The sequence below is a fragment of the Trichoderma atroviride genome, chromosome 3, assembly GCF_020647795.1.
Source record: "Trichoderma atroviride chromosome 3, complete sequence".
Classification (NCBI taxonomy): Eukaryota; Fungi; Ascomycota; class Sordariomycetes; order Hypocreales; family Hypocreaceae; genus Trichoderma; species Trichoderma atroviride.
Window position 1 is genome coordinate 5,531,187 of NC_089402.1, and position 24,362 is coordinate 5,555,548.

Here is a 24,362-nt window from a genome sequence, read left to right on the forward strand (position 1 = left end):
GATTCCCAGAACGGACGACAACAAGCCCGAAATAAAGAAGAAACCCATTCTATTTACAGTCATACAGATTTCTTCGACTACTGCAGAAGTGTATCAAGCGAGACTACTTTCAGTATTTATAACCCTGTGTGTTTTCAATACTATTCACATTCTCGACTAAATGCAGTCTCAATAGGTTGGCTCTTAGGCAACCTGGAAATAAACGCGAGGATAATAAATGGAAGAAATTGGAATTTTTATTTCATAAATGAACAACTACAGCATGCCAATGAAAATGACTGTGATGGATCTAATGTCTATGAGAAATCAGGCTGTAAACAAACTTTTTCTGTAATACGAAAGTCACTTAATCAAAGTGAATTCTCCACAACTCTCTCTCGGCGCCTCCCTGGAAGTCGCTGCGAGTGTGCATGGCCAGGATGTTGTCGCTGACCAGCATGTCGCCCTTCTGCCACGCGTGATAATATGCGACACGTCGGTCGTGCAAAAGGCTGTCTAGCTCGCGGCAGATGGCGTCAGAGACCTCGGGTGTCTGGCCATCAATTGTGATGTTGGTGGCCTCGAAACTGGTCTTGTTTTCGGGCCAGGGCTCGTGATACCTCAAGCAAGGCTTTCCAGTGACGGGATGGTCAATGACCAGAGGCAGGCCGTCCAGTTTGGTCGACTCGAATGAAGAGGTTCGCACAGACCACGTAAGGTTCCTCAAGGTCTCCAGAGGGAGAGAAGAGGGCAGGTTCTTCAAAACAAACGTGGATGTGGAGAAGAGAGTGAACCCAGTGTCAGAGGGAGAGGGCGTGACAGCAGTGAACAATTGGAATCTAGAAACTCAGTTAGACTTGTATGTTGGCGGCAATATTAGGTGATACGACTACTTACCGTGGTGGGTTGGGAAGCTTGTATACGGTTCCATCCTCTCTAGTGTGGTCCAGCGTCTTGAACAGGCCGTCAAAGTGGAAGGGCATCCATTCGGCGGACAGAACGTTGTTCAGACCACGAGTGTCTGCGCCGCGGTCCTTGACCTCGAGCAGAATGCCAAACTTCCACGGAAGCGGGGTTCCAAACTCCGAGGCCTTCTCAATGTACTTCTCGCGGTTCTTAGTGCCGGAGAAACCGCGCAGAATGACCGGGGAGTTGATCTCCGAAAGTGCGCGGACCTTCTGAGCATCAATGTCTTGCATTGAGAGCTTGTTGGGCCCCTCAGCGGGCTGAATGACAACACCACAGGGATAGTTGGGAGTGACGGTGATGGCGCCAGAGGCCCAGGTATATAGGTCGCTCTTCTCGCGGAAAAATGATGGTCTGCCATCCTCGTAGACGAGCTCCCAGCTGGGATCGTCCCAGAACGTCTGAGCAAGACCCGAGGTGATGGTTCCGTCTTGTCGGACAGCCACGGCGCAGTGCCATGGAGTGGTGTATGTAGAGTCGGTAGGCAGAGTGCTGACGGAAACCTTGTTGTGTCCAGTGGAGGGGTGGATAGACAAACGAACGTGGTTTGAGAACTTGTCGCGAACTGCACGGGCAAATGCCTGACCACGAATAAGCATCTGCTTGGCAATGCTCTCGATACCCTTCTTATACTTCGACTTGGTGAAGGTTTCCGAAATGGGATATGTATCAGCAAGATCAGTCTGAAGGAATCTGAGATAGCCACGATATGTCAAGCAAATATCCTCGTCTGATGTGATCTTTTCGTTGACATCCCAATCCTTGCTTCGGAAGTTGTTGATGAGCGCAATGCGGAAGTTGGTGGCATTGGCAACATATGAAACCTCGTCCAAAACTGCAGGTACCTCAGTAGGCACAAGGTCCGAAAGTCGTGAAAAGCGGATGTGGGCAAAGCCCTTTGTCTTTGCCAAGTTTCGGAGAGTCTCTCCGTATCTCCAGACGTCCAAGTCTGAGACGCTCAAGAGGTCTAAAGGTCACAAATTGTTAGCCAAAGCCGTTGCTAGTTTGATTCAAGAGTAGATACTAACCATTGTATACGATACCATCGGAAATGATGGTAAGCTCCGCTCCAGGGCTGTATACGTCCTTAATAGCCGCACAGAGACCGTTGAGATGGGCCAGAGCAAACTCCTCGGCCTTGTCCGGGACGCGTCCAAGGACCTTGACCTTGGTGTTGGGAGACTTGAAGGGGAAGGCGGGAAGGCACATCTTGATGGGCTGGTTGGCCTTCACATGGCTGTATGCCTGCGCCAAACCAGCGAGCAGACCAATATCCGACTCAATACCTTCGCTGCCCGCACGCTTGTTCTGATACCTGTAGATAACCTCGATGATCTTTGCGGCCATGTCAATGTGAGAGTGATCGAGAATGCGGCCCGACAAGGGCAGGACGACGTGGTCTGGAGTGCCTCGGAGGGCAGACTCCATCGGTACCGGGTCCATCATCTTGAATTAGTGTGTGTTGAAGAGACTAAAGGCGTTTGAAGTCGTGTGTGTAGCGAGTGATGTAACTTGAAGATGAACTTTCTCCAAGCGAAACACTAGTCTTGTCGATGAGTGGTCTTAGTAAAAAGAGTAACAAGGAAAACGATTGTCCACGCTGGAGTCTATATAAGATTCAGCTGTCCTTGGCGGTGAGTTGTTTTTTATTTTTTTTTCTCATTGTCTATTCCGCCAGCGCCGTTTTGTATTGAATCAGATTCTCACATAATGAGTAACCTTGGCGGGCTAACCGGCATGTTGACCGCTTTTTTTGCCGAGCAGACTCGGTGTTTCAGCACTGACTGTAGGTAATTCAGATCCTTCACATCCGTTTACTAGTCCTCGATGCTTGTTGACTTACCAGTAGCATGTCTTACAGGCGCGAACCCCGGACCTCTATGCTGCTACTGTAGGCAGAGCTGATCCTTTCGATTCGAGACCCTTGTATATCTAGGATTGTGGGTATTATCCTCGAGGATCTTATTTCCCGGGGCCGTAAGTGCAACCGTAAGCTTACATGACAGTTTGACCAACCATCTATCACTGTAATACTGGCAAGTTTATCTATATCCTACAAATTTACGATACAGACTGGGATAAATATTACAACGGCGTCAGAGGGGCGATGTGTAGGACTCTGACTGCATGGCGTTTAACGGTACGAGGGTTATGGTGTGCCAGTTCCTGGGCATTGCACTATATTGACGGGAATAAGGCTCAAGATATTATGGATGATGTACTTAAACTGCGGTTATCAGCTGCCTTGATTTGGAAACGTAGTATGCAAATCACAAATTGACAGTGAAAATTTGTTCATACAAGCGCTTGTCTGATGGTTGGTGACTGGAATCTTTACTACCCAGTAATAAGTAGAACATGTGTTGGCTACAATGTCAATCCTAATATGTAATACAATACTGTTCATGTGTCACAATTCATGTCAGCTTTCAGAGAGCAAAACGGAATTGGCTAGATAGTTTTCTGGTCAGAGGGTAAACAAAAGATGCTCCAGCTGACAAACTACACATCATGTCCCAGGATTATGTAACAACTCAAAAGAGAAAACTAGTGTATATCAAATGTAGTAAGAGAAGACATTGTTTACAATTAAAGTTATATAAAAGAAATATTAAATAAATATTTTATAGTAAATTATTATAATATTATATATATTTGTATTTAACTTTAGCTATTAGTTTAGTAAAATTTTATAAAATACTAAAGTAATAATACTTAAAAACCCTTGAAATAAAAAGAATATTACTAATATCTTAAAAAAAAAAAAAAAAGTGTCCAATGTTACACTGAAATCTGTTTATAAGCTATTACTAATTGCAAATTGTTTATACAGCAAAAAGTCGTAGTTATTACAGTCCCTTACAGTACACTTGGCTTGTGGGACCCTCGACAGTTCGCTAACTATAGCAAGTTAGCTGGCTACTCTGTTTGGCAAATCATGGGAAAGCCTTGATCAGATTGTGACGAACCCACCGGCCATTTTTTCGAGGGAATACGGCAATCAATCAGAATGCGGTATATACGTACATCAGCCCAGTTTTTACAAGATTTGGCTTACTACATCGTACTTTGGTCTATAGAGCTGAAGTGCTGACGTTTCTTTCTCTATTGGGGATAGACGGGTGTGTATTCTAGTATGGAACTTAGCAATTATGAGTCGAAAAGAATGTGTCACGGCTACAGTAAGGCTCTCGTGGAGCATGTGCATCCACAAGAGGATTCGAATTACATATTTCATGTATTTATGCCAAATGCATAATATAGGCTTTTATGAACATCAATATACTTACTTGTACTTGTTGGCTTTTATTAATCTCTGCAAAGTATTATACCGCGTGGATTAGTAGCACCGACCTGCTTGTACAAGCAGCACTTACAGAATAAGCTGCATATTAGCGCAAGGCACTTCTGCAAGTACAAGGATAGGGCAGGATCGGACAATGGTGCGGAATCAGAGCTCAGTGGGGCCACTTTCTTCAACAGATAAAGTCAGTCTTAGCGTAAGCCAGGGTAGCAAGTACCGCTAGTACGAATAAGCAGTGGCGGAAACCTTACGAGGCACTATGCGGAGACACCTATGCACGAATTCTACTACCTCCCTGAACAACAAGGTTCGGCCCGAATACAAGCCATCTTGATGGCGAATGATTGAAGAAACTACCCTAGAGAGAGGTGTAGATGGGAAATCTTGAAGTCCTGAAAGTCTGAATATCTGGCTAGAAGCTAAATGTATGAAAGAGAGAGACAGAATAAGGAACCAAACACTTTTTCCCGTTGGACGTTCCATCAAATTCATTTGACATCTATTGAATGAGCTCTTTGTCCCGCATGTATGGGAGGAAAGGAGATCTACATAAATCTGCAGATTGATTCTTTAATAAACATCAACACTGTTAAGTTTTGCAGTCTTTCACGGCTATATTGATGTTGGCGACGAGTTTTCATTTTGCAGTCTATACATGTAAAACTTGAGTGTACAAACTTGATCACGTAAAGCTGTCTTTACTACTCCTCTAGCATGTGTATTGTTCGCGAAGCAGAACTACTAGTAAGTGCATCACTCACCAGTAAAATGACACACTAGCACGTGGGTTACCGATATAAGTATAAGATGGGTGTAACTTTCACATATCCAACTTGCAGTAGTATTTAACTATCTAATAATGGCGCTGCATCTAACGTGAAGCTAAGAAGCGTGAAGCCACATGTAAATGAATAGCTGTGCGGGTCTGTTTATGAACAGCATAAATATTCTTTACACATCTACATCTATTGCACTGCCATGTCCAAAAGTTTTTGGCATAATATTTACAACAATATTTACACTCTATCATGGACGCAGTTCAATAAACCAGCCAGAGATCATAACCTAAGGGTGATAGTATCATGATGGATGGCCAACAGATGCAGCCGTATTATTCTAGTTCTGAACATGTGCGCAATTCAATCGGCTACAGTTTTATTTCACAGAATCACAAAAGCCATTAGTGGACCTGACCATATCTGCTATTGAGTGAACGATTTTCTAGAGAACATATTCTATTCTATATAATTGACCTGCTTTGTTAACGCCTGTATCGCTTGTAACTTGGCATCTCCTATGAACAGAGACAGCTGAAACGTCGAACCAGCCGTTTTTGTACCAAGATGATACTACAATCCACCGACTAAAAGCTCAGTTCGGACAGTAGCGTTAGACTCTCCCAACGCCTTTTTCAAGCGTTCAGAAATCTTAGTTGCAACGATAGGCGTGATAGCTACCTGCTGGTCCTTGATCCTTAGTTTTACCGCGCCGAAAACCTTTTCATTGTCTGTCATCCTGTTCAGCATGTTTAACTCGGCTTCAGATACCAGAGTATCAAGGCGTTGCGGTTTAAAGGCTACTCCATCTTCACTGGAAAGAAAGCAAACATCTTTCAACCAAAACTGTTGAAGTATACTGGCTGGGCCGGTTATCTTTTCAGTGTCGGGCCTGTCAAAACTTGCAGCATGAAAGACAGCAGCGACAGGTAACTCGATAACTCTTGTTGTTCCAAATGGTTTTGAAGAGAGAAATGATTCAAGTGTAGCAGGTGGACCGAATATCGTAGTTGCCCAGGCAGACGTTGCGCCAACATACGGTATTCTGCTTTCAGGCGTGCCCTTGGACAGTCAGATATGGACAGTTTACCGGATGGGAGGAAGACTCTACCTGGGCTTTGTGAAATTCATCAATAGATGCCTGAGCATCGGCCCCAGATACACCAATTACCGCGCGCGCCCAGCTTCCATTTCGGTCGTCGGAAAGGGCAGCACTTCGACGATCTACATCAAGCCCAACTCGCAGCGAGATGGCAACGATCTCGGGCGCCACTGCAACCAAATCATCAAGCGAATGAGTTGTTGCTGCTGCAGCGGCTGGAACCTGGCCCGCACAAGAGGCGACAATCAAGACGTTTTGTGAAGCCCATGAGTTTCGAAGATCAGAGTCGTTCTCCAGAGCACTTAATATTGCATTAGTAACTTCACTGCAAGAAAAGGGTGATTAAGAGATCTAACACTATAAGAGATCCAAGTTGCGCAACGCATAGAATGAGAGTGCGTAATACTATATCCGGCGTTTTCTCCTGCCTCACTTTTTCTGCGAGGCTCTGAAACGAATCAAACTTGAGTCGTTCTTTTTCGGCGTCACTTAAGCTGTCCAAAGTATTTTGTACTGCGATGAATGAGTCTTGAAGATACTGGCTTATATATTTGGATTTATCAGAGTACTGTAAAAGCTCATCCATAGGAATCGCCGTCTCAGTTTGGTCTCCGAAAACGAGTAAATGAACTTCCGACATTTTGTCAACCTGATTTCCCACCGGATAGTAAAGCGTGGTATATGAAATGGAAGCAAATTTAAGTAGGTATATATGCGGGTATGCGCGTGTATATCGTGAGTTGCAGATGAATGATAGTCTCAAAGGCGTCGAGTCAGCTACTTGTTTTTTTTTTTTTTTTTTTTTTTTTTTTTTTTTTTTTTTGCGAGAACACAATTGCTAAGCAGGGTTGTCACAGACTATAGAATCCAACGAAAGATAGAACCATGAGTGCGTTTCGGATTAACCGAGGTAGAATGAAAGAGCGATGCGTATCTGCTCTTGCAGTACAGTACCGTAGAATCTCTGTAAGCATACCCATGGTACCTAGTAATAATACCTTGTAGTATTACGCTGTGCATGGAATTGCGAGGAATATCACTCTGACTCAGAGACATCAAGCTTAGGCGATCTGGGGAGTATATGCATGGTCTAAACTATTATAGGAAGTCTCGCAGCTTCAACAACCGCATTTATGAACTACTATGTAAACAGATAAATAAGTTTCACAGGTCATAATGAGTCTGGGGGCAAAAACAGAAAAAAGGTTCCATGCACTGTACAGTACGGGATATGTGGGATGTTTAGCGACCTACCCTTACTGCTTACAGTACAGTAGCAGATGGGCTGCACAGGAAGCAGGGATAGGAGAATAAACTAGCCCACGAGAGCTAACAACACTCCACCTAAAATGTGACGACAAGTCCATTTTGGGGCATTTGTATACTTATCTCTGTGTAACTATTTTGCTGCCCCCGCTTCGTCCCGCTTAACTCTTTCTACTTTACAATTCGCCAAGTAGTAGGTACCTAGGTACTATGTATTATTTGCTCTATACCTGATAGTATACGCACTGAATACTTGAATACAACAGACATTGCTTTTCTCGTTTGGCTGTGTGTGCTGACAATGAATGTTGACAGGCGCGGATTTGCCATAGATCCTTTGAGAGATACTAACTGGCAAGCGCTTACGCAGAACCAGTTTATAAGGATGCAACCTAACTATCCGACCGGTCCGCAGGTGTTGTAAGCCTACGCCTAAGCAATATATTTATAATAATAATATTCAGGTACTTTTTCGAAGGAATTATCTTTTGCTGTTGTCCTTGCATAAACAATTAATAGAAATCAAGTGATGAAACTCTGAGATAAAATTCCAGGAGCTTTACTAGAATTGGAAACAAAACTAGAACTAAAAGATAATCATTTATAATATAATATATGTAAAATTGTTATCTACTAGTAAGATTTTACAATTCGCTTTTTCCGGGCTTTCCACTCTCTCTTGCAGTGGCTGACATCTGTTATAAATTTCTTCAGTAGCTGTCTCTTTTAGACTAAGACAAGATTTGTTATTGATTGAAACGTGCACCTCTCAAAATGGCAAGCTCAAACACAACCAGCCACACACCGGACAAGCCATACTCTGTTGTCAGTGAGGCTGCAAATGTGCTGAAAGATGGCATCTTGAACCATCCGCAGACTGTACAACATCTCATCAGTGGCTTGGATAAATATGCCGACCTCATATCATTTGAGGGCTCTGACAACCCCTCCTTGCCTGTGAATTGGCGATTCGCAGAGAGCATAGCCGCTCTGAAAGGACTGGAGTCTATATACGTCAATGCCATTTTGGAGAAGGTTTATGGCGTGGCCCCTCAAAAAGTGAAGATCAATACGTTGGTTGCCCATACACTACTTATTCGATCTGGACCACAATACTAACGATAAAATAGCGACCATGCGCTGCTATTCATCATGTCTCTTATGCTTTGGTCCATTGACCCTGAGGGGCGTAATGTGACATTTGGGGATACTCGCAGCGATCCCTCTGCCAAGGAATTGTATCATAGCCTTTTCAAGGATTATGATGTGCACAGATCTTTGGATGGCCCTTACCGGTGCTGCACGTCAAGCATGTACAAGACCAAAGACGGCAAATTTTATCATATCCATGGATCTATGAACCCAGATAGAATTCTTGATATGTTGAATCTTCCTCGAGAGCCTCCCACAGAAGACACCTTTGAGAAGCTGGTGCCGATATTTGCGGAAAAAGTGGCACAATTGAATAGCGACGAGCTAGACAAATTATCAAACGACGTGTGGAAGCAAGCTGGGTCCATTTGCTATCCCACTGACGAATACAGGGCCACCGAGCACGGTAAAGCTAATGCCCATGTCGGCCTTTGGGAAACGTGGAAGGCAAATGAACACCAGCCTCCAACTTGGTGGACCGACAATGGAAAGAAGCCTAGCGACCCGTCTCGCCCCTTGGCAGGATTGAAAGTTCTAGACGCCACTAGAATTATTGCTGCTCCCATTGTCTCTCGTGGTCTGGCCGAGCTTGGAGCAAGTGTACTCCGTATAACCTCGCCATCTGTCCCAGATGCGACGTTATATCATCCAGAGCTTAATTGGGGCAAGTGGAATGCGTCCCTTGACTTTAAAAAGGAAGAAGACCGACAGAAAATGAAGGAGTTGATAATGGAGTGCGATGTTTTCATTTCGAGTTACCGCCCCAAAGCATTGGCGAAATATGGGTTTGACGCGGATGATGTGCTGGAAATGTGCAAGGGTCGTGAAAAGGGCATCATTGTCGTCAGAATGAACTCGTATGGTTGGAACGGACCACTCCAGGACCGGAGCGGTTGGCAGCAGATCTCCGACGCTGTAAGTTACAACAGTCTTTTGTCAAAATTCGCATCTCTAACTGCATATAGTTTTGTGGTGTTTCCTACGAGTTTGGTCGCGCCATGGGCAATGACGAGCCAGTGACTGCTATATTCCCCAATACCGACTTTTGGTAGGTTGCTTCATGAATATTGTCTCAAATGTTGTAGGGAACTGTTCTCACTCAGATTTTTAGTGCCGGTATCAGTGGCATTTGCGCCGTCATGGATGCAGTAGTGCGAAGAGGAGAGGCCGGTGGCTCGTACAAAGTAAATGTAAGTCACGGTTTGCCCAGCTTCATATATCTCGATTCGTTATATGTTGCAGTTATCTAACAAACAACCAATTCTTAGCTGGCTCTCGACTACTACACCAACTGGCTGATAAACAATGTCGGAACATACCCCGAAGACGTTTGGAAGCAGCTTTGGGGAAGATATGGATCACCAGTCTTCCGACACCACGACCATATGCTCCAGCTTCTGTTCAGGATTATGCCGCTACTGAAAGAGCGATCTGGTTACTTATTCGACCCATCCTACTTCGAGACACGCCCCGCTCCGAATCTTGGTGTCTCTTTGAGGACAGTAAAGCCTGTCTTGCAATTTCCGGATGGAGTGGTGAAGCCTGGTTTCACAATCGGAACTAGAGGAAATGCAGTGGATAAGCCACAGTGGCCTGCAGATTTGAAAACACAGGTGATTGTATAGTTTATGTGAATAAAAACAAGAATAGACAATAGACCATATAGAAATATATCGAGATGCTACAAGGTTGTCACTTATTGTTCGACTTTGTAGTTGAAAGCTCAATGAGGCAGCGTAGCTTATGCAATTTGTTGCAGAAGATCTAATTTGCAATGCTTTATATTCAAAAATCTTTCCATCGTTCGTACATTCAATACGCGCGTTACGCATCTTTCTTCAAACTCATACGACTGCAGAGCCAGTACTGGTCCAAATTTGATATCGGAACTTGGTGTATATGATATTAAATTTCACACTACAAGAAAATAATTTTACGATGCAAATTAATGCAATATCATTACTCATATGTGCCATATCTTCTAGTAGTACCTATCATTTGATGAAGCCAAGTACATGGTAAACGAATAAACAATAAAGTATCGTAAAGTGCTTTATTACACCACTGCTGTTTCTTTACCTCATGAAGTATTTCTGAATTGAAATGAGTAATACCCAGTACGGTTACTTAACACTTCCAGCCCAACTATCGGCTTTGACAGGGGTTAAATATTTTACTTGTCTACGTAAGGGCCAAATACTTGTAGTTTGTTACATTAGGGGTCAAATACTTTTCTGTTTACGCTGCAAACAATAGATTCCGCTTCAGTTAGAGTTGGTATACTGACTGACTTGATTATTAGACAGATGGTGAAGTATAAAATTGGCGTTCAGGTTGCCTCTACAAACAAACTCAGCATCCATCTTCAGCTTACACTCACCTCTCTTCCTCATTCAGCTCTGGTTCAATTTTGGAATTGCAATTATTCGAGCCCAAGAGAATTCGATCTTTGCAAAGAACGAAAGAATATCCAAGTAGCTAAGCTAAGAACTTCAAAATGTTGGAACAAACTGTCGACTTGGCTGTTGTTGGTGGTAGGTGATCCATGATATGGAGCATCTTTTTCGCTCTAGTTCAAAGGGCTAGAATAGTGTTATCTATTCTAACTTCTTTTTCTCTTCAATTGATGGAGCTAATCTCATGTCTCACTTTTAGGTGGACCCACTGGTCTCTTGACGGCTCTTCTCGCGAAACGACTTGGAGCTTCAGTCCTTGTCCTTGGTAAGTCAAGCCATCATCCAAGCCATAATACCCAGTCTCGCCGATTTGGACCCTTGTGCGAGGCGGAGATATTGCCCATCTCATGCACAGATCGCTGACAGATCACCTGCAACAGAAACCAAGCCCCAGCCCCTGCAGCTAGGTCGTGCAGATGCATTGAATGCCAGAAGTCAACAAGTCCTGGAAGTCGTTGGCATCCTCGACGAGCTCTTGGCCCAGGGACTCAAATGCAACAGTAAGTTGTATCACGTAATCTGATGATTCATAATTAACCACCTCATAGCGAGTTCCATCTTCGCAAATGGAGAATTCACTGCTCGCCGCAGCCACTGGTGGGAGAACCTGCAGAATGTCCACCACAAGAACTTCTTGATGATTGGACAGCCCATTGTCGAGCAGCTGCTGGCTGCCGCGCTTGGCGACTCAATTGTCTTTTCCGAGCCAGTAGAGTCTGTGCGTGAGACCTCGACAGGCGTTGATGTAACAGCAGTATCTGGCCGCATCGTCCACAGCACCTACTGTGTTGCCTCAGACGGAGCCCGCTCCATGGTCCGCCAGTCGCTTGGCATTCCTTTCACTGGTACTAAGCCTGAGATGACATGGGCTGTGCTTGATTGCTTCATCGACAGCGACTTCCCTCGCGTGCCGGAGATTATTACCTTTGAGCTGGACGGACAATCCCGCGTTGCATGGATTCCTCGAGAGCGGGACCTGTGCCGATTCTACATCTTACTGGACGGAGAAATCACGGAGGAAAAGTCAAAGGCGTCGATCAAGGCGCACTTGGCTCCTCACAGAGTCGAGTTTACTAAGACTGAATGGTTCAGCACTTTTGAAGGTGAGAAATCTCATTAATATCTAACCCTCGTCCCCCCAGACCCCTGCTCCTCCACCCTTCTATATCCACTCCACAGGGCTGGCTTAGCTAGCGATATTGCCACTTTGAGGCGGAAGCGATGAATATGCAAGTCAGACAGGCTAAGCTGACACCCACATTAGTCAAGGAGAGACTTGCCGAGACCTTTGTGTCACAAAGCCGCAACGGTCGAATCATCCTTGCCGGTGATGCTGCACATGCGCACTCCGTCAACGGCGGACAGGGTCTCAACACTGGCCTTTCAGATTCCTTCGGTCTTGGATGGCGCTTAGGTTATGTCTTGGCCCATGCCAACGAGCTGCAGCCAGGGGCTGCGCACAAGATCATTGCTAGTTTCGACACGGAGCGCCGCAAAGTTGCAGGGAACGTCATTTCAGTTGCTGCGCGTCTTGTGCGAGATACTCAGCACGAGGGTGAGCAATATGTCGGCAATGTGGAGAAGCATGCCGCATACATTACAGGAATGGGTATTACCTACAGCGGCCTTGAGTCAGAAATCGTGCAGGAGTCGGGTACTGGTGCCTGGAAGGCGGGCAACCCCTGCCCTGACTTTGACTTGGTTGCTGCGGGAGACTCTACTCCCAAGCGCCTCTACAGCTCGGTCCCATATGGCAACTTTTTGTTCCTTGTGAAGGGTGACATTACTGATCATGTTGGCAAGTTTGGTAAGCTCGTTACCGATATCAAGCTGGTGCCCAAGCACGCCATCCAAGGTAGCACCGGTGGAGACAAGGCCCTGGTCTACGGCACTGACTTTGTGGCCGATGACGATTCCTTCGTTGCAGCCGTGGTTCGCCCCGATATGTACGTCGGATATTCGGGCTCAGTAGATGGAGCGGTGAAGTACTTGGAAGAGTTGTTCGCTCCTGCAAAATAAATGTGCTCATAAAGGAAAATATATATATAAATTTATGTCTTACTAGAATTCAATAGACTGCTCAAGATTCTCTTTACTGTTCACTCAAGTTAAAGCTAGTTGTTTATCACCGGGCAATAAACGCTACTGAGTAATTTCAGATACCCTCTCAAAAAATTGTTTCAAAACCTCACAATACAATGGGTTCTACCAACACAGCAACCATTGAATCCAAAAACCTCTTCGATGTCTCCGGTCTCGTCGCTGTAATTACCGGCGGAGGTTCTGGTAAGTAATATACAATTTCCTCCACACTTCTCATCCTGTGAGATTCACCCGCCTCAACATCTCCTTTGGCATAACCTTGTCCGGATATAGAGTTAGGAATTGATGATCATATTTACGACTATCATTCAGGAATTGGTCGTATGATCACCCGTGCTCTTGCCGCAAATGGAGCACACAGAGTCTATATTATTGGTCGTCGTGTGAGCGTTCTGGAAAAGACAGCCACAGAATTTCCCGACATCGTCAAGGCTCTGGAGTGTGATGTCACCTCCAAAGAGTCGCTCAAGGCCGCCGCCGACCTTATCCAGAGCGAGGTTGGATACATCAACCTTTTGTGGTGTAACTCGGGAACTTCTGGACCCGAATCTAAGACCCTAAACAACAACTCTTCGCTAGAAGAGTTTATTGAAGAGAACTGGAAACACTCTGTGGATGAGTACGCCGACACCTTCAAAATTAACACTGCTGGTTTTTGGTACACTTCGCTTGCCTTCCTGAAGCTTCTCGATGCCGGCAATCGCCAGAAGAACGTGAATTTCAGCAGTCAAATCGTCGGCACCTGCAGCACGCTTGGTTTCGGAAGATTTGCTCCCACAGGACGCTTCGCGTACGGCCAGAGCAAGGCATCGCAGCAACACATGATGAAGCAGCTTTCCACACACATGGTTCCATACGGCATTCGAGTGAACTCTATTGCTCCAGGACGTGAGTGTTCAGTCCTAAACATCAGTTCTAATGAATGAGTAAACTGACTTCACAACAGTGTTCCCGACTGATATGACTTCGGCCATGACTACGAGTGGTTATGACCCTGCAAAATTGATCCCAGAGAAGAGAGCTGGTGAGGAAACTGACATTGCTGGCGTCGCCCTGTTCTTGGCTAGCAAGGCAGGCTCGTACCTCAATGGAAATGTGTTGGTGTGCGATGGTGGACGAACATCAATTGTTCCCTCAACGTACTAAGTTGCGTTGGGTGAAATAGTTAGGGAAAATAAATTTTAAATGGTCGAGAGTTTCTGAACATGCACTTGCTGAGATATATATTGACTGTTGTAGCACTAACCCTGTTCAAGCGGAATTATTAATATCGTTGCTTAAATATGGCTGAAACATTTTGAGCGTAGTTGACTATATGGAATTAATTTGGAATGTTGTGTAAGAAGAAAATGCTCCGGTAATTATAGGAATCAAAGTGCTATACTGTAAATACATGGAGCGTAGTAGTCTAATTAGTTGTTGTTATTATACAGAGGCAAATATGACCCGGATAGTATCTCAAGACATACTTATATGAATATTTCTCCCCCAACATAGGCCAAGTAAGAAGATATTGGACCTCCTCTTTTATACAATTATTACCTAATCCCCGGATTGGCTGATAGTTCTACGAAGAACACGTGTTTATCAATAGGGGTAAAGGAGGTAAATGCTTCTTCTATACACCGTTTGACGAGATGCTGTGTTGGGTGACTATCATTGTCAGGTTTGAGTTTAGCACTAGGGGGTAAAAAAGAAGTTTGACACAAGCAGAGTTCAAGTCTAGATTGCAATTGCCATTCAATAGCTGTTCTCGCCAGATGGTGAAGCGAGAAGAGAGTAGGTATTTACGAGTCACTTACGACAATGGCCAGGCCAGGGTGAACTGGACAGGGTCTGCCTGTCCTGACTTTTGCCGTTGCCGAGGAATCCACAGAGATATGATGTGCTTCGGAGAGTTTTTGCGCTAGTTTTCGGATTATATTGAACGATGGCAGCTTCCTACTGCAGTACGATTTCCCCTGGCTGTTGACATGCAGCCATAGCACCCTTGATCCACCTGTCGTAGCCTGAATGCGGATGGAAACTCATCCGGGACCAGCTTTAGCATCCTGATCCCCACTTCTACTTTCCCAGCTTTCATCACAAGAATCAATCCGGTCATGTTCACAAGTGATATGTTGTTGTAATGGGAGTATTGTGTATACGGTGCTTGTATTGGCCGTGGTCATGATTTCATCCCCTGAGAGATACAGAATCCATCTTCAATATCAACCTCGAAATAGGACGTGAACGATGAAATTGCTCTTCAATTATCCTATATCTTTCCCAGAAATTTCGGTTTAGTGATATCTTCAAATATGCGCGCAATACACTCAATCATATGAGCTTTCCTACGCAATCATACCATTAGTATCTTGATCCTTTTTGAAACACTATTAAATATCATGAAACAGACATATTCCATCGAAGCTCTTATACTACACACTGACAGCTTTAATTTGACATATTTCACAATGCATTTACATCCAGCTAAGCTAACGCTAAGCATCTGTCTACTTTCTCTGAGCAATCAGATTTTGTGAGATTGAAATATGTGGAGCGATTAGACTGCCTAGCCTTGCAATCATATTCATCAACTGGTGTCATTTTTGTCTATTATATCTAGCTTTCTTTTAACGTATAAGCTATATTTACTGAAGGTAACTTTAGACCTTCACGAAGAAGCTACTTTTGGTCCTCATGAGACGCGATACACACATAATGCAAGTACCAACCGCAGTCGTGACGCCAGTCCAAAGCCACACCCCTACAAATCCTCCCCTGGATTGAATGGCGCCGGCTATGGGATTGCTTACGAGCACCGCAAACGATAGGAAAGCCAAAGCAAGTCCAACCCGCGTCCCAATCAGCTTTGGATCGGGACACAGCCCAATCAGCACAACGGGTTGTAGCGCAAAGAATAAGCCAGTAACGCCTCCATAAAAGGCACTCACAACAATGAGCGAGGCAACATTGTGTGTGCCCTCAAAGCCGAATGCAAAGACGAATGTCAAGATGGTCGACAGTACTAGCATGTTGAACGGTCCTGTATAGGCGCTGACAAAATTTGGTAGTATACGTCCGATTGCTGAGGCTGCATTCATGATTGAGATGATGTAAAAGCTAAGATCCGCACTTGCAATCTTGGTTTGAACTGCGTATACCTCCACGTAAAAGAATGGGGTGAAAGCGCCGAGGAGATAGATGAAGTTACCACACAGGAATACAACAAATGGCCAGTCGGTAAATGCGGTCTTGTCAATGAGTTTCCGACCAGCACTAGGAATCATGCGTGGCTGAAGAAACAGCACTGGGAGCAGCAGAGTCGCGAGAAGAATAAACCCGATAACACGCACTGTCCAGGGAAAGCCAATCTTTGGTTCAAGTTCGCGGTAAACAATAGGCAGAATAATGCTTGCAGCCGAATCAAGTTAGTACACCCAGTTCCTGAGCCCAAAGTGTGTCAAGACTTCACTCACCCTCCAATTCCGGCCCCCGAGGCCGCAATTCCCTGCGCCAGAGGATAAAGCGTTGTGAAGTAGGTCGATAACACCGTAGGAGATAGGAACGACGTTAGGCCACCGCCAAACCCAATTAACAACGATTCGGCCAAGATAAACTGCCAGTATTCCGTGCAAAGACTCTGCATCATCGTGCCAAAGACAATGAGTATTGTCCCCACGACAACCAAGAGCCGTGTATGGCCGGCATCATACAAAGGTCCCGCAGCGCAATTGACAAAGAAAAGAAGAAAACTTTGGATTCCACCAATAAGAGATGCGCGGGAGGGGTCGAATCGAAAATGCTCTGTGTAATAATTCTGGTAGATGCCAAATGTGTTGATGAGGCCTGTCAATTCATTATTGGGTGGTCAGCAAAAAACAAGTAGTCCTGCTATAATCTAGTAGCTTTGTTTATCGAGGCTGTCATACCATATGTGTTGAACATTAACGCAAAACCACAGGCAACCTGGAGCCAAGCCTTCCACCCTCCATTTGGGCGCGTGGCCATCAAAGTGGCTTGATCTAGCTGAGATTCATTCTTCGATTCCAATGTGGCGCCATTTTTCTCTGGCTTGGCAGTAAAAGGCACCATCTCCGCAGGTTCGGCCCCTGTTCGCTCAACAGCTGATTCACTATCCGTGCCATTGGCATCGATTCCTCCCAGGCCGCTAGGCTTGGTGTCCGTCATGATTGGTAAAGATGATGGACTGTCGAAGTTTAGTTCTGACGAAAGGAATGTCACTAGTAATACGGGGCACCTCAGTTTATGGCCAGCCGAGAGGTAAAATGGATGAAAGCCGCTTATTCGTGTCAGCCTTCTCCACGTCGTTGCGTATACTACAAGGTCTTAGGTGCGGCCCGATACGGATCGGAGCGCTCGGATCTGGCAGACTAACTTGTGCTACTGATGCTTACTGAAGACCACTCCGGTAGTCGTCAGTTAAACTTATAGTAAGCTCATTAATCACAATTCATCACGATCAATCACCTCGGCCCATATAAATCACGGCGAGCGGCAGGGGTTAAGCCGCGGTGATCAGGCAACAAGGATTGAGCGGTAGGCAACAAGCGACGACGAAAAATCGACACAGGGCAAGGAATAAGCGGCAGCAAATAAGCAACAGGGATCTGTGATAAGGAATAAGCAGTGGAGAGAAGGAATCCGCAATAAGCGGTAACTATTACCGGCAGCATTGATGTGGGATGCTACGGTAGTGGTGACCTTTGCCAACGAAACAGGGTGTGCTGTACCCCTGCATGGCAACGTTAGACCCCTAGATCCAGCACCTTAATCTGGGTGTCAGGCAGTAAAGTTGCGGCGGAGTAATTGACCCTGGCACTCCACTGAGTCGATCACTAGCAAGCATAAGCAAAAGGCTGTAAGAGGAAAACGGTAAACAATGAAAACTTTTCTTTTTGTAATCACAGGTAAGAAAGAATACTGCGGTGCTTTAAAAGATTTAAAGGGAAATTATAGAGAAGGTAATAAATAATCTTTAATAATGTTTTTTTTTTTAAAAAAAAAAAGTTACATAATAAGCAATTGTAAGATAATTACAGTATATATATGTTGAATAATATATGTACTTTATTTTAGAGTAATAATTTATTACTAATTTACTCTAAGTTTAAGAAATCTTTACCTACTAGTTAATTACTATTACACAGGTGCTTGTATATATAAACATCCATGTTGCTGTTAAAAATGTGGAGAAAGTTTTATAATCAAGCTCCATCCACTAGATTTTAGAACTGGATGAATATACGTCTCTATTGCATTTGAACTCTGTTGCCAAGTGTGGCTTATATCAGCAGACTTACAGCACATCCCCCTGGCTCTAGTTATATCATTGCGCCTGGAGTGTAGCTGTTAGAAGAGGCATATATATCCGTCAAAAGACTACTCATGAATTGTAGAATCTGTGTCTGATACCCAAGTTTTACATTTCGTTCATCTGCAGTGCCAACCTGCGCTTGAAACAACAATAAAATCCTCTCGTGCCACGAGTATCTTACACAACTTATACATTCAGTTCCATCCAGCAATTAATCAATCCAAAATGGCTTTCAAGGTTATCATCATTGGTGGTGGCCCGGTTGGACTTTTCCTTGCAAACAGTCTGCAGGCCGCCGGAATCGACTATGCGCTTTTCGAAAAGCGAAGCGCTGTGGCTCCCACAACTGCATTTGGTATTTTCCTTATGCCTCAAGTCACGAGGATGATGGAACAGCTAGGTCTCTTGGAGAGCTTGAAGAAGGTGTCTCATCAGATGACGGGCATGGTGCACCGTGATGCCAACGCAAAGCACCTAAGCGAAGATCAGGATTATGCCGCGTTTTCTCAGATGTAAGTCGGGAATAACGAGATGCGTGGTTTCGAAACTAACATTCTTTCTGTTCAGTCACGGCTATCCTGTAGTTGTCACAGACCGTGCCAGCCTTTCTCAGGTTTTCCTTAGTGGCCTTGATAAACCAGAAGAGCATATCTTTACCAGGAAGGAACTTACCAACATTGTGCTCGGCAAAGATGGCGTGACTGTGGAATTCGCTGATGGCACAAGCCATGAAGGATCGATTGTCGTCGGCGCAGATGGCATTTGGAGCTCAGTTCGGGACCACTTGCGCAAGATCTCGCCCGCGGGTCTATTCGCCGAGAACCCGTTTACAGCGTCATTCACTGGCGTTTTTGGAAGAGGACCGTTGTTTGACGATATTCCTTCCGGGCAGGGAGCAGAGGTGCACGGAGATGACTGGGTGATCCAGGCGTTCCCTTCTCAGAAAGAGACGCACTTGTTTATCTATAAGCGCATCCCGAGATGCACCGACAGAGTTCCCTTTACGACAAATGTGCCGCAAGAATTGGTTGAGGAATTCGCAAACGTCAAATTGACACCCAAGGTCACATTTAAAGACTTGTGGGATAAGCGGTTTGCTGCAGGCCACGCAAATTTCGAAGAGGGTGTTGTGGAGCTGTGGCACTGGGACCGCGTTGCTCTTGTGGGGGACGCAGCTCACAAGGTACGCTGAAAAAGAAACGCCCTCTAGCACTGGAGATAAGTCACTAACATCATGCAGATGAACCCGAAATGGGGCGTTGGCGCTAACATCGGCATGGAGGCTTCTGCCAATCTCACTAACAAGCTTGCGGCCCTGTTGAAAAATGGCTCAACGCCTTCCACCCAGGAGCTTTCGCAACTGTTTAACAAATACCAAGGGGAGATGGAAGGCAAGGCCGGAACCTGGGAACGAATTTCCATTTCCAATCTTGACCAAGCCACTCACCCAGGCGGACCTCAGATTGAAGCCATGAGGCAAATGGCCATCATTCGTGCGCCTTCCATCATTTCAAAAGCATACAAGCTTGAAAATGCCCCTCACAAAGCAGAGAACCCATCTCAGCTCCCGTGGCTGTACTAAGAAAGATATATGCAAAATGGTATTCTGATTGAGTGGTTAGCGTTGGAAAATTATAGAGGATAAAAGTTCAAATGAATACAAACTTGCATGTAACAAAAACCATTAATTTACAGTAGGCAAGTCATGTGACGTTGCGCAATTTATCGCCTGTACCAATCTGCATGTCAAAGGAATACGAATAGCCTCACCAAGCTTGATTACATTGTACTTCTCCTTGTCCATTCTCAACGCACTGTTACAAAATGAACATGGCATCTACCTTATCTGCCTATGAGATTGGAGAAGGCTTTCCTGTTCTGCTTGTTCATGGATGGGAAGCGGAAGGAAAAGTTGAAGAGCTAGATTTTGAGCCAATTTTTGTTAAAGTGCCGGGACTTCTCCGTATTTACGTGGATCTTCCTGGTATGGGCGCGACAGCTGCCGATAATGTCAAAAATCTCGACGATATATACCTCCGCCTGGCCAATTTCATTGACTCTCGGCTGCAGAAGTCAAGATTCGCACTTATTGGTTCATCATTGGGCGGATACCTTGCACGCGCTATAGCTCAAAAATATCGCGATCAAGTCGATGGCTTACTACTCCGAGTACCGGTTATTGAGCCCGAGAATAGCAAACGAAATCTTGATCCTTACAGTCCATTGGTAGAAAACAAGGAGCTCATGTTGAATTTGTCAACGGAAGACAAAAGCCTTCTTGGAAATGTCCTTGTTCAAACGCCTGATTACGTCCAAACCCTGAAGGCAAAAGTTGACAAGGTTTACCTTCCGGCAGAGAGAGCCACTGATAAAAAGGCTTTGGACCCGATTCGATACGATCCGCAGCGATATCGCTTATCCATTCCTTTTATTGATGAAAATATCAAGTTCTTGGCGCCCACACTTATTATTTGCGGTCGGCAAGACGAAGTCGTGGGTTACCGAGATAGCCTTCGTCTCCTGGAGCTTTACCCTAGATCAACGTTTGCGGTTCTGGATCGTGGCACTCATGGCCTTCCTATCGATGAGACTGGTGTTTTTGAAGCGCTTGTTCGCGATTGGATATTCCGGGTCAATGAATGGCGAGGTCGCACAGAAAATTGAGAGCCATTAAGAACTTGCGTGAGCTTTCAGCTATGCGCAGGTTAAACAGCCTTGTCAACTTCGTACATGTACGTGCAAATGATCAAACATCTTACGGGATATTCAAGTTTTGCAATGAAGGGAAGAGGGTAAAGCAGTAGAATTCCGATTCGAGATAGTTCTATCTGGTATAGGGTAGTGTATATAGCATGGCTCTAGATCCTCTGTTATACACGCCGCCGCTTCACAGACAATGTTCGATGAGACAGGGAGGAAAAGAACCACATGAAAGGGTTCAGAAAATAGAAGAATATGATCAATTTTATTAACAACCGGGTATTTGGTACCGGAAGGAGAAGATGATTCATTACGCAATTATAAATAGAACTACTTATAAGCAAATAGCTTTTCTATTAAAGAACATTACTAGGTAGTTATATATTGTTTTGTGTTTTGGAGATATGTTATATACAAAAAATGCCTTGTCATAAAATCTCAACCAGCGCCGACTCGTCTCGGTAGTTACACCTAAGCTCCTGACAGCTTTGTTAGCTGGACTCACGCAACTGGAGTTCTGAAGGCAGGTGGTAGCACAGAGGGTTGGCATTGTTTACTGTAGCAGCTTTACTAAATGCCAGGCGGTATTTACGCCTGCTTCCTTAATAGACATGCAAATGAGACCTGCAGGGACGTTGGGTTTAACGGCCCTTGGGAGTGGGCTTGGCAGGGCTCTTGGCGGTGCTCTTGGCGGTGCTCTTGGCTGTGCTCTTGGCTGTGCTCTTGGCTGTGCTCTTAGCGGTACTCTTGGCAGTGCTTGTGCTCTTAGCTGTGCTCTTGGCAGTGCTCTTGGCAGTGCTTGTGCTCTTAGCAGTGCTCTTAGCAGTACTGGTAGACTTCGCAGTGCTCTTCGCAGTGCTGGAGCTCTTCGCAGTGCTGGAGCTCTTAGCAGTGCTTGTGCTCTTGCTTGTGCTCTTGGCGGTGCTTGTGCTCTTGGCAGTGCTTGTGCTCTTGGTACTGCTGGAGCTCTTGGTAGTGCTGGAGCTCTTTCCGCTAGCTGGGCCGGACTTGGAGCCCGAGCCGGAGTTTGAACCGGAGCCGGACATGCCAAGTCCGCCGCTGTTCAAGCCATTGCCGCCCATGCCGGCGCTAGAGCCGGTGCCCTGGGGAGTGTCTGAGTTGTCATCGGTGCCAGTGTTGACATATCCGATGCAGCCCTGAGCAATGGGAGCACTGACCTGAACAGGAATGAGGTCGTATGTGTCATCGCCGACGAAATCACCTTCGAGAACAGCCTGGAGGCTGTTCTCAAAATGAATGTCCCAAGCAATGCCGTAGCAGCTGCCGCCGAGACTGACATCGATTTCACCATCGTCTCCGACGGAGGCCGCGATTTCGAAGGAGCCCTCAGCAACGATGGAAGGAGTATCAACGATACCGGCGTCCAGCGAAAAGGTCCCGTCAAGAATATCGATGCCAACGCCTATCTCGATGGGCAAACCCAGCGACGCCCTAAGATTAAGCTCACCAGAAGCTTCGGCCATATGCGAGAATTGAGGTGAAAGGCCATTTGAGTGGCTGTTGCTAGAATCAAGCAAATCCAACATGATGTCAATGTTTGGCCAAGCTACGGAGGCGCCAATAGCCAGAGTGCCAGTTGCATCAATGGTCACCTCAGCGTCTACTGAGACGCTGATGAATGGACCGACATCGATGATTAGGGGGATCTCAAAGCCGCCCAAGCCAATTCGGGCCAGTTCCTTCTTCCACTCTTTCTCATATTTGAAAAACGCCTCCATTCCAAGGTTGAGTCCTGCTGCAAAGTTGGCGGTGAGTCCCACTTGCAGTGTGTCGACGCTAAGGTGTAAGATGGATGCGTCAATTTCACCCCAAAGTGTTGCTGAACCACCAAATCCACACTCAATACAGTAGAGAGCCAAACCATACTCGAGATCACGGGCAGAGTGAGCAGAAACGGAGGTATCGTTTGAGCGCTTATGGTGGCCGCTGGCGTCAGCAACTTCGCCCTTTGAGTAAGAATCATCCGGTTCGCCTCCATCAGAACCCCATTTATACAATGGAGCAGCATTTGGCCACGGGGCGTCGGGATCGGTACCGAGGTGGTCGTCGTCCTGAAGCCAGTAATCCCAGGATAAGGTAACTGATTCGGTATCTCGTGCAGCAAGAGCGTGCGGCTCGAACATCTAGAATGATGACGGTCGTGTTAGCAGATTTTAGCAATAGAAGCATGATGTAAGAAAACTGCAAGAGTAAAGAAAGCATCACGGAAACGATATATAACACTTACGTCTCTCTTATCAACAGCGCGCTTCGCCGATGTAGATCCGATGTTGCCCCATTTGAGATTCAGATGGAGAGCTACATCGGTGAAGGCAGCTGAGGCTCCAGTGGCAGTGAAGCTCTTATTGCTATCGGAGAAGGAGATAGATTTCGCATGAAAGAAGTCGTTTTGGTTATCCAGACCACAGCCGTCCACCGATGTTACAAACACAATATCTGTGGCCCCGGTCCACTCTTTCTTCGCAAATCCGTACGCGTTGTCGCTCAGAGTGCCAGTAAGGCTACCCTTTGTACAGCTAACATCGGTTACGAATAACGAATGGTCAAGCGGGATTGTCGGAAAGGCAAAAGTCATGAGGGCTTGAGACAAGATACCGCCGTCGCGCTTGAGCATTCGTCGCTGAGGGCTCGAGTCGGTGGAAGAGTTGTCAGGCGAGCCAGCCCATGCTAGGGTGACATTGGTATCAAGAGAGAGAACAAAGAGGTCTTCCGGGTCAACGCTTGGAGGAACAATGGGTTCCAGGCTCGTTTTTGTGCCATTTGTTGTAGAGTTGGAAGAGTCATCACGACTGTTGAGTTGAGGCACACTGGGGTATCGAGCCTCATGACCTTGCGGAGCGGCAGAGGCTGGATTGCCAAAGAGAAAGGCTGCTGCAAAGCCTAGGTAGGCGATGCCTTTAGGGGATAACATCTTGAATAAGAAGTCGCCAAAGATGGCGGGTGAAATCCACGAATAAGAAAAACCTGGATCTCACGGAAACACAGGGAACGAAGAGGGAATATCACGACGAAGAGGACGAAACTCCTTCCCTTTCACTGTATATTCTTTCTCTTGATCACGGTAGAAGCGGGACAAGGCCGTGAAGTCCCCTGATGATATATTCCATTGCTCTGTGGACAATCTTCCTCTTCAGCTACCCCGCTGCATGGCCTTGAGTTGTAACTATTAGACGGTTTATTGAAAAACTTGCAGTAGTACGCGCATTCAACCCCTTGT

The 24,362-nt window shown here is 45.7% G+C and overlaps 9 protein-coding genes across 10 annotated transcripts; 5 read left to right on the plus strand and 4 right to left on the minus strand.

Moving 5' to 3' along the window:
• Positions 1-219: 219 nt before the first annotated feature.
• On the minus strand, positions 220-2,590 carry TrAtP1_007157 (uncharacterized protein). Its single transcript, XM_014082067.2, has 3 exons — positions 1,974-2,590; positions 877-1,912; positions 220-818 (listed from the first exon to the last, which is right to left on the minus strand). The coding sequence occupies exons 1-3, from the start codon at positions 2,389-2,391 to the stop codon at positions 347-349; spliced, it is 1,926 nt and encodes a 641-aa protein (XP_013937542.2). The 5' UTR covers positions 2,392-2,590; the 3' UTR covers positions 220-346.
• A 2,843-nt stretch (positions 2,591-5,433) lies between these two features.
• On the minus strand, positions 5,434-6,909 carry TrAtP1_007158 (uncharacterized protein). The gene is made up of 3 exons (XM_014082066.2): positions 6,484-6,909; positions 6,137-6,428; positions 5,434-6,087 (listed from the first exon to the last, which is right to left on the minus strand). The coding sequence occupies exons 1-3, from the start codon at positions 6,765-6,767 to the stop codon at positions 5,599-5,601; spliced, it is 1,065 nt and encodes a 354-aa protein (XP_013937541.1). The 5' UTR covers positions 6,768-6,909; the 3' UTR covers positions 5,434-5,598.
• A 1,188-nt stretch (positions 6,910-8,097) lies between these two features.
• Positions 8,098-10,232, plus strand: TrAtP1_007159 (uncharacterized protein). The gene is made up of 5 exons (XM_014082065.2): positions 8,098-8,466; positions 8,524-9,460; positions 9,511-9,593; positions 9,657-9,735; positions 9,814-10,232. The coding sequence occupies exons 1-5, from the start codon at positions 8,168-8,170 to the stop codon at positions 10,168-10,170; spliced, it is 1,755 nt and encodes a 584-aa protein (XP_013937540.1). The 5' UTR covers positions 8,098-8,167; the 3' UTR covers positions 10,171-10,232.
• Positions 10,233-10,824: 592 nt separating this feature from the next.
• On the plus strand, positions 10,825-13,084 carry TrAtP1_007160 (uncharacterized protein). The gene is made up of 5 exons (XM_014082064.2): positions 10,825-11,079; positions 11,201-11,266; positions 11,382-11,501; positions 11,550-12,104; positions 12,266-13,084. The coding sequence occupies exons 1-5, from the start codon at positions 11,043-11,045 to the stop codon at positions 13,018-13,020; spliced, it is 1,533 nt and encodes a 510-aa protein (XP_013937539.1). The 5' UTR covers positions 10,825-11,042; the 3' UTR covers positions 13,021-13,084.
• TrAtP1_007161 (uncharacterized protein) lies at positions 13,085-14,299 on the plus strand. 2 transcript variants are annotated; one of them, XM_014082063.2, is made up of 3 exons: positions 13,085-13,287; positions 13,378-13,992; positions 14,051-14,299. In XM_014082063.2, the coding sequence occupies exons 1-3, from the start codon at positions 13,200-13,202 to the stop codon at positions 14,248-14,250; spliced, it is 903 nt and encodes a 300-aa protein (XP_013937538.1). In that variant the 5' UTR covers positions 13,085-13,199; the 3' UTR covers positions 14,251-14,299. The 2 variants fall into 2 exon arrangements, with proteins under 2 accessions (XP_013937538.1, XP_065969493.1); XM_066113407.1 differs by having other exon boundaries at positions 13,085-13,992.
• Positions 14,300-15,643: 1,344 nt separating this feature from the next.
• Positions 15,644-17,537, minus strand: TrAtP1_007162 (uncharacterized protein). The gene is made up of 3 exons (XM_014082062.2): positions 17,019-17,537; positions 16,566-16,935; positions 15,644-16,500 (listed from the first exon to the last, which is right to left on the minus strand). The coding sequence occupies exons 1-3, from the start codon at positions 17,275-17,277 to the stop codon at positions 15,753-15,755; spliced, it is 1,377 nt and encodes a 458-aa protein (XP_013937537.2). The 5' UTR covers positions 17,278-17,537; the 3' UTR covers positions 15,644-15,752.
• An 882-nt stretch (positions 17,538-18,419) lies between these two features.
• On the plus strand, positions 18,420-20,168 carry TrAtP1_007163 (uncharacterized protein). The gene is made up of 3 exons (XM_014082061.2): positions 18,420-18,936; positions 18,992-19,607; positions 19,665-20,168. The coding sequence occupies exons 1-3, from the start codon at positions 18,650-18,652 to the stop codon at positions 20,004-20,006; spliced, it is 1,245 nt and encodes a 414-aa protein (XP_013937536.1). The 5' UTR covers positions 18,420-18,649; the 3' UTR covers positions 20,007-20,168.
• On the plus strand, positions 20,154-21,455 carry TrAtP1_007164 (uncharacterized protein). The gene has a single exon (XM_014082060.2). It carries the CDS (start codon positions 20,249-20,251, stop codon positions 21,086-21,088), a length of 840 nt encoding a protein of 279 aa, XP_013937535.1. The 5' UTR covers positions 20,154-20,248; the 3' UTR covers positions 21,089-21,455.
• A 310-nt stretch (positions 21,456-21,765) lies between these two features.
• Positions 21,766-24,056, minus strand: TrAtP1_007165 (uncharacterized protein; the record flags this gene model as incomplete). Its single annotated transcript, XM_014082059.2, has 2 exons — positions 21,766-23,268; positions 23,373-24,056. 2 exons carry the CDS (start codon positions 24,054-24,056, stop codon positions 21,766-21,768), a joined length of 2,187 nt encoding a protein of 728 aa, XP_013937534.2.
• Between the last annotated feature and the right edge of the window lie 306 nt (positions 24,057-24,362).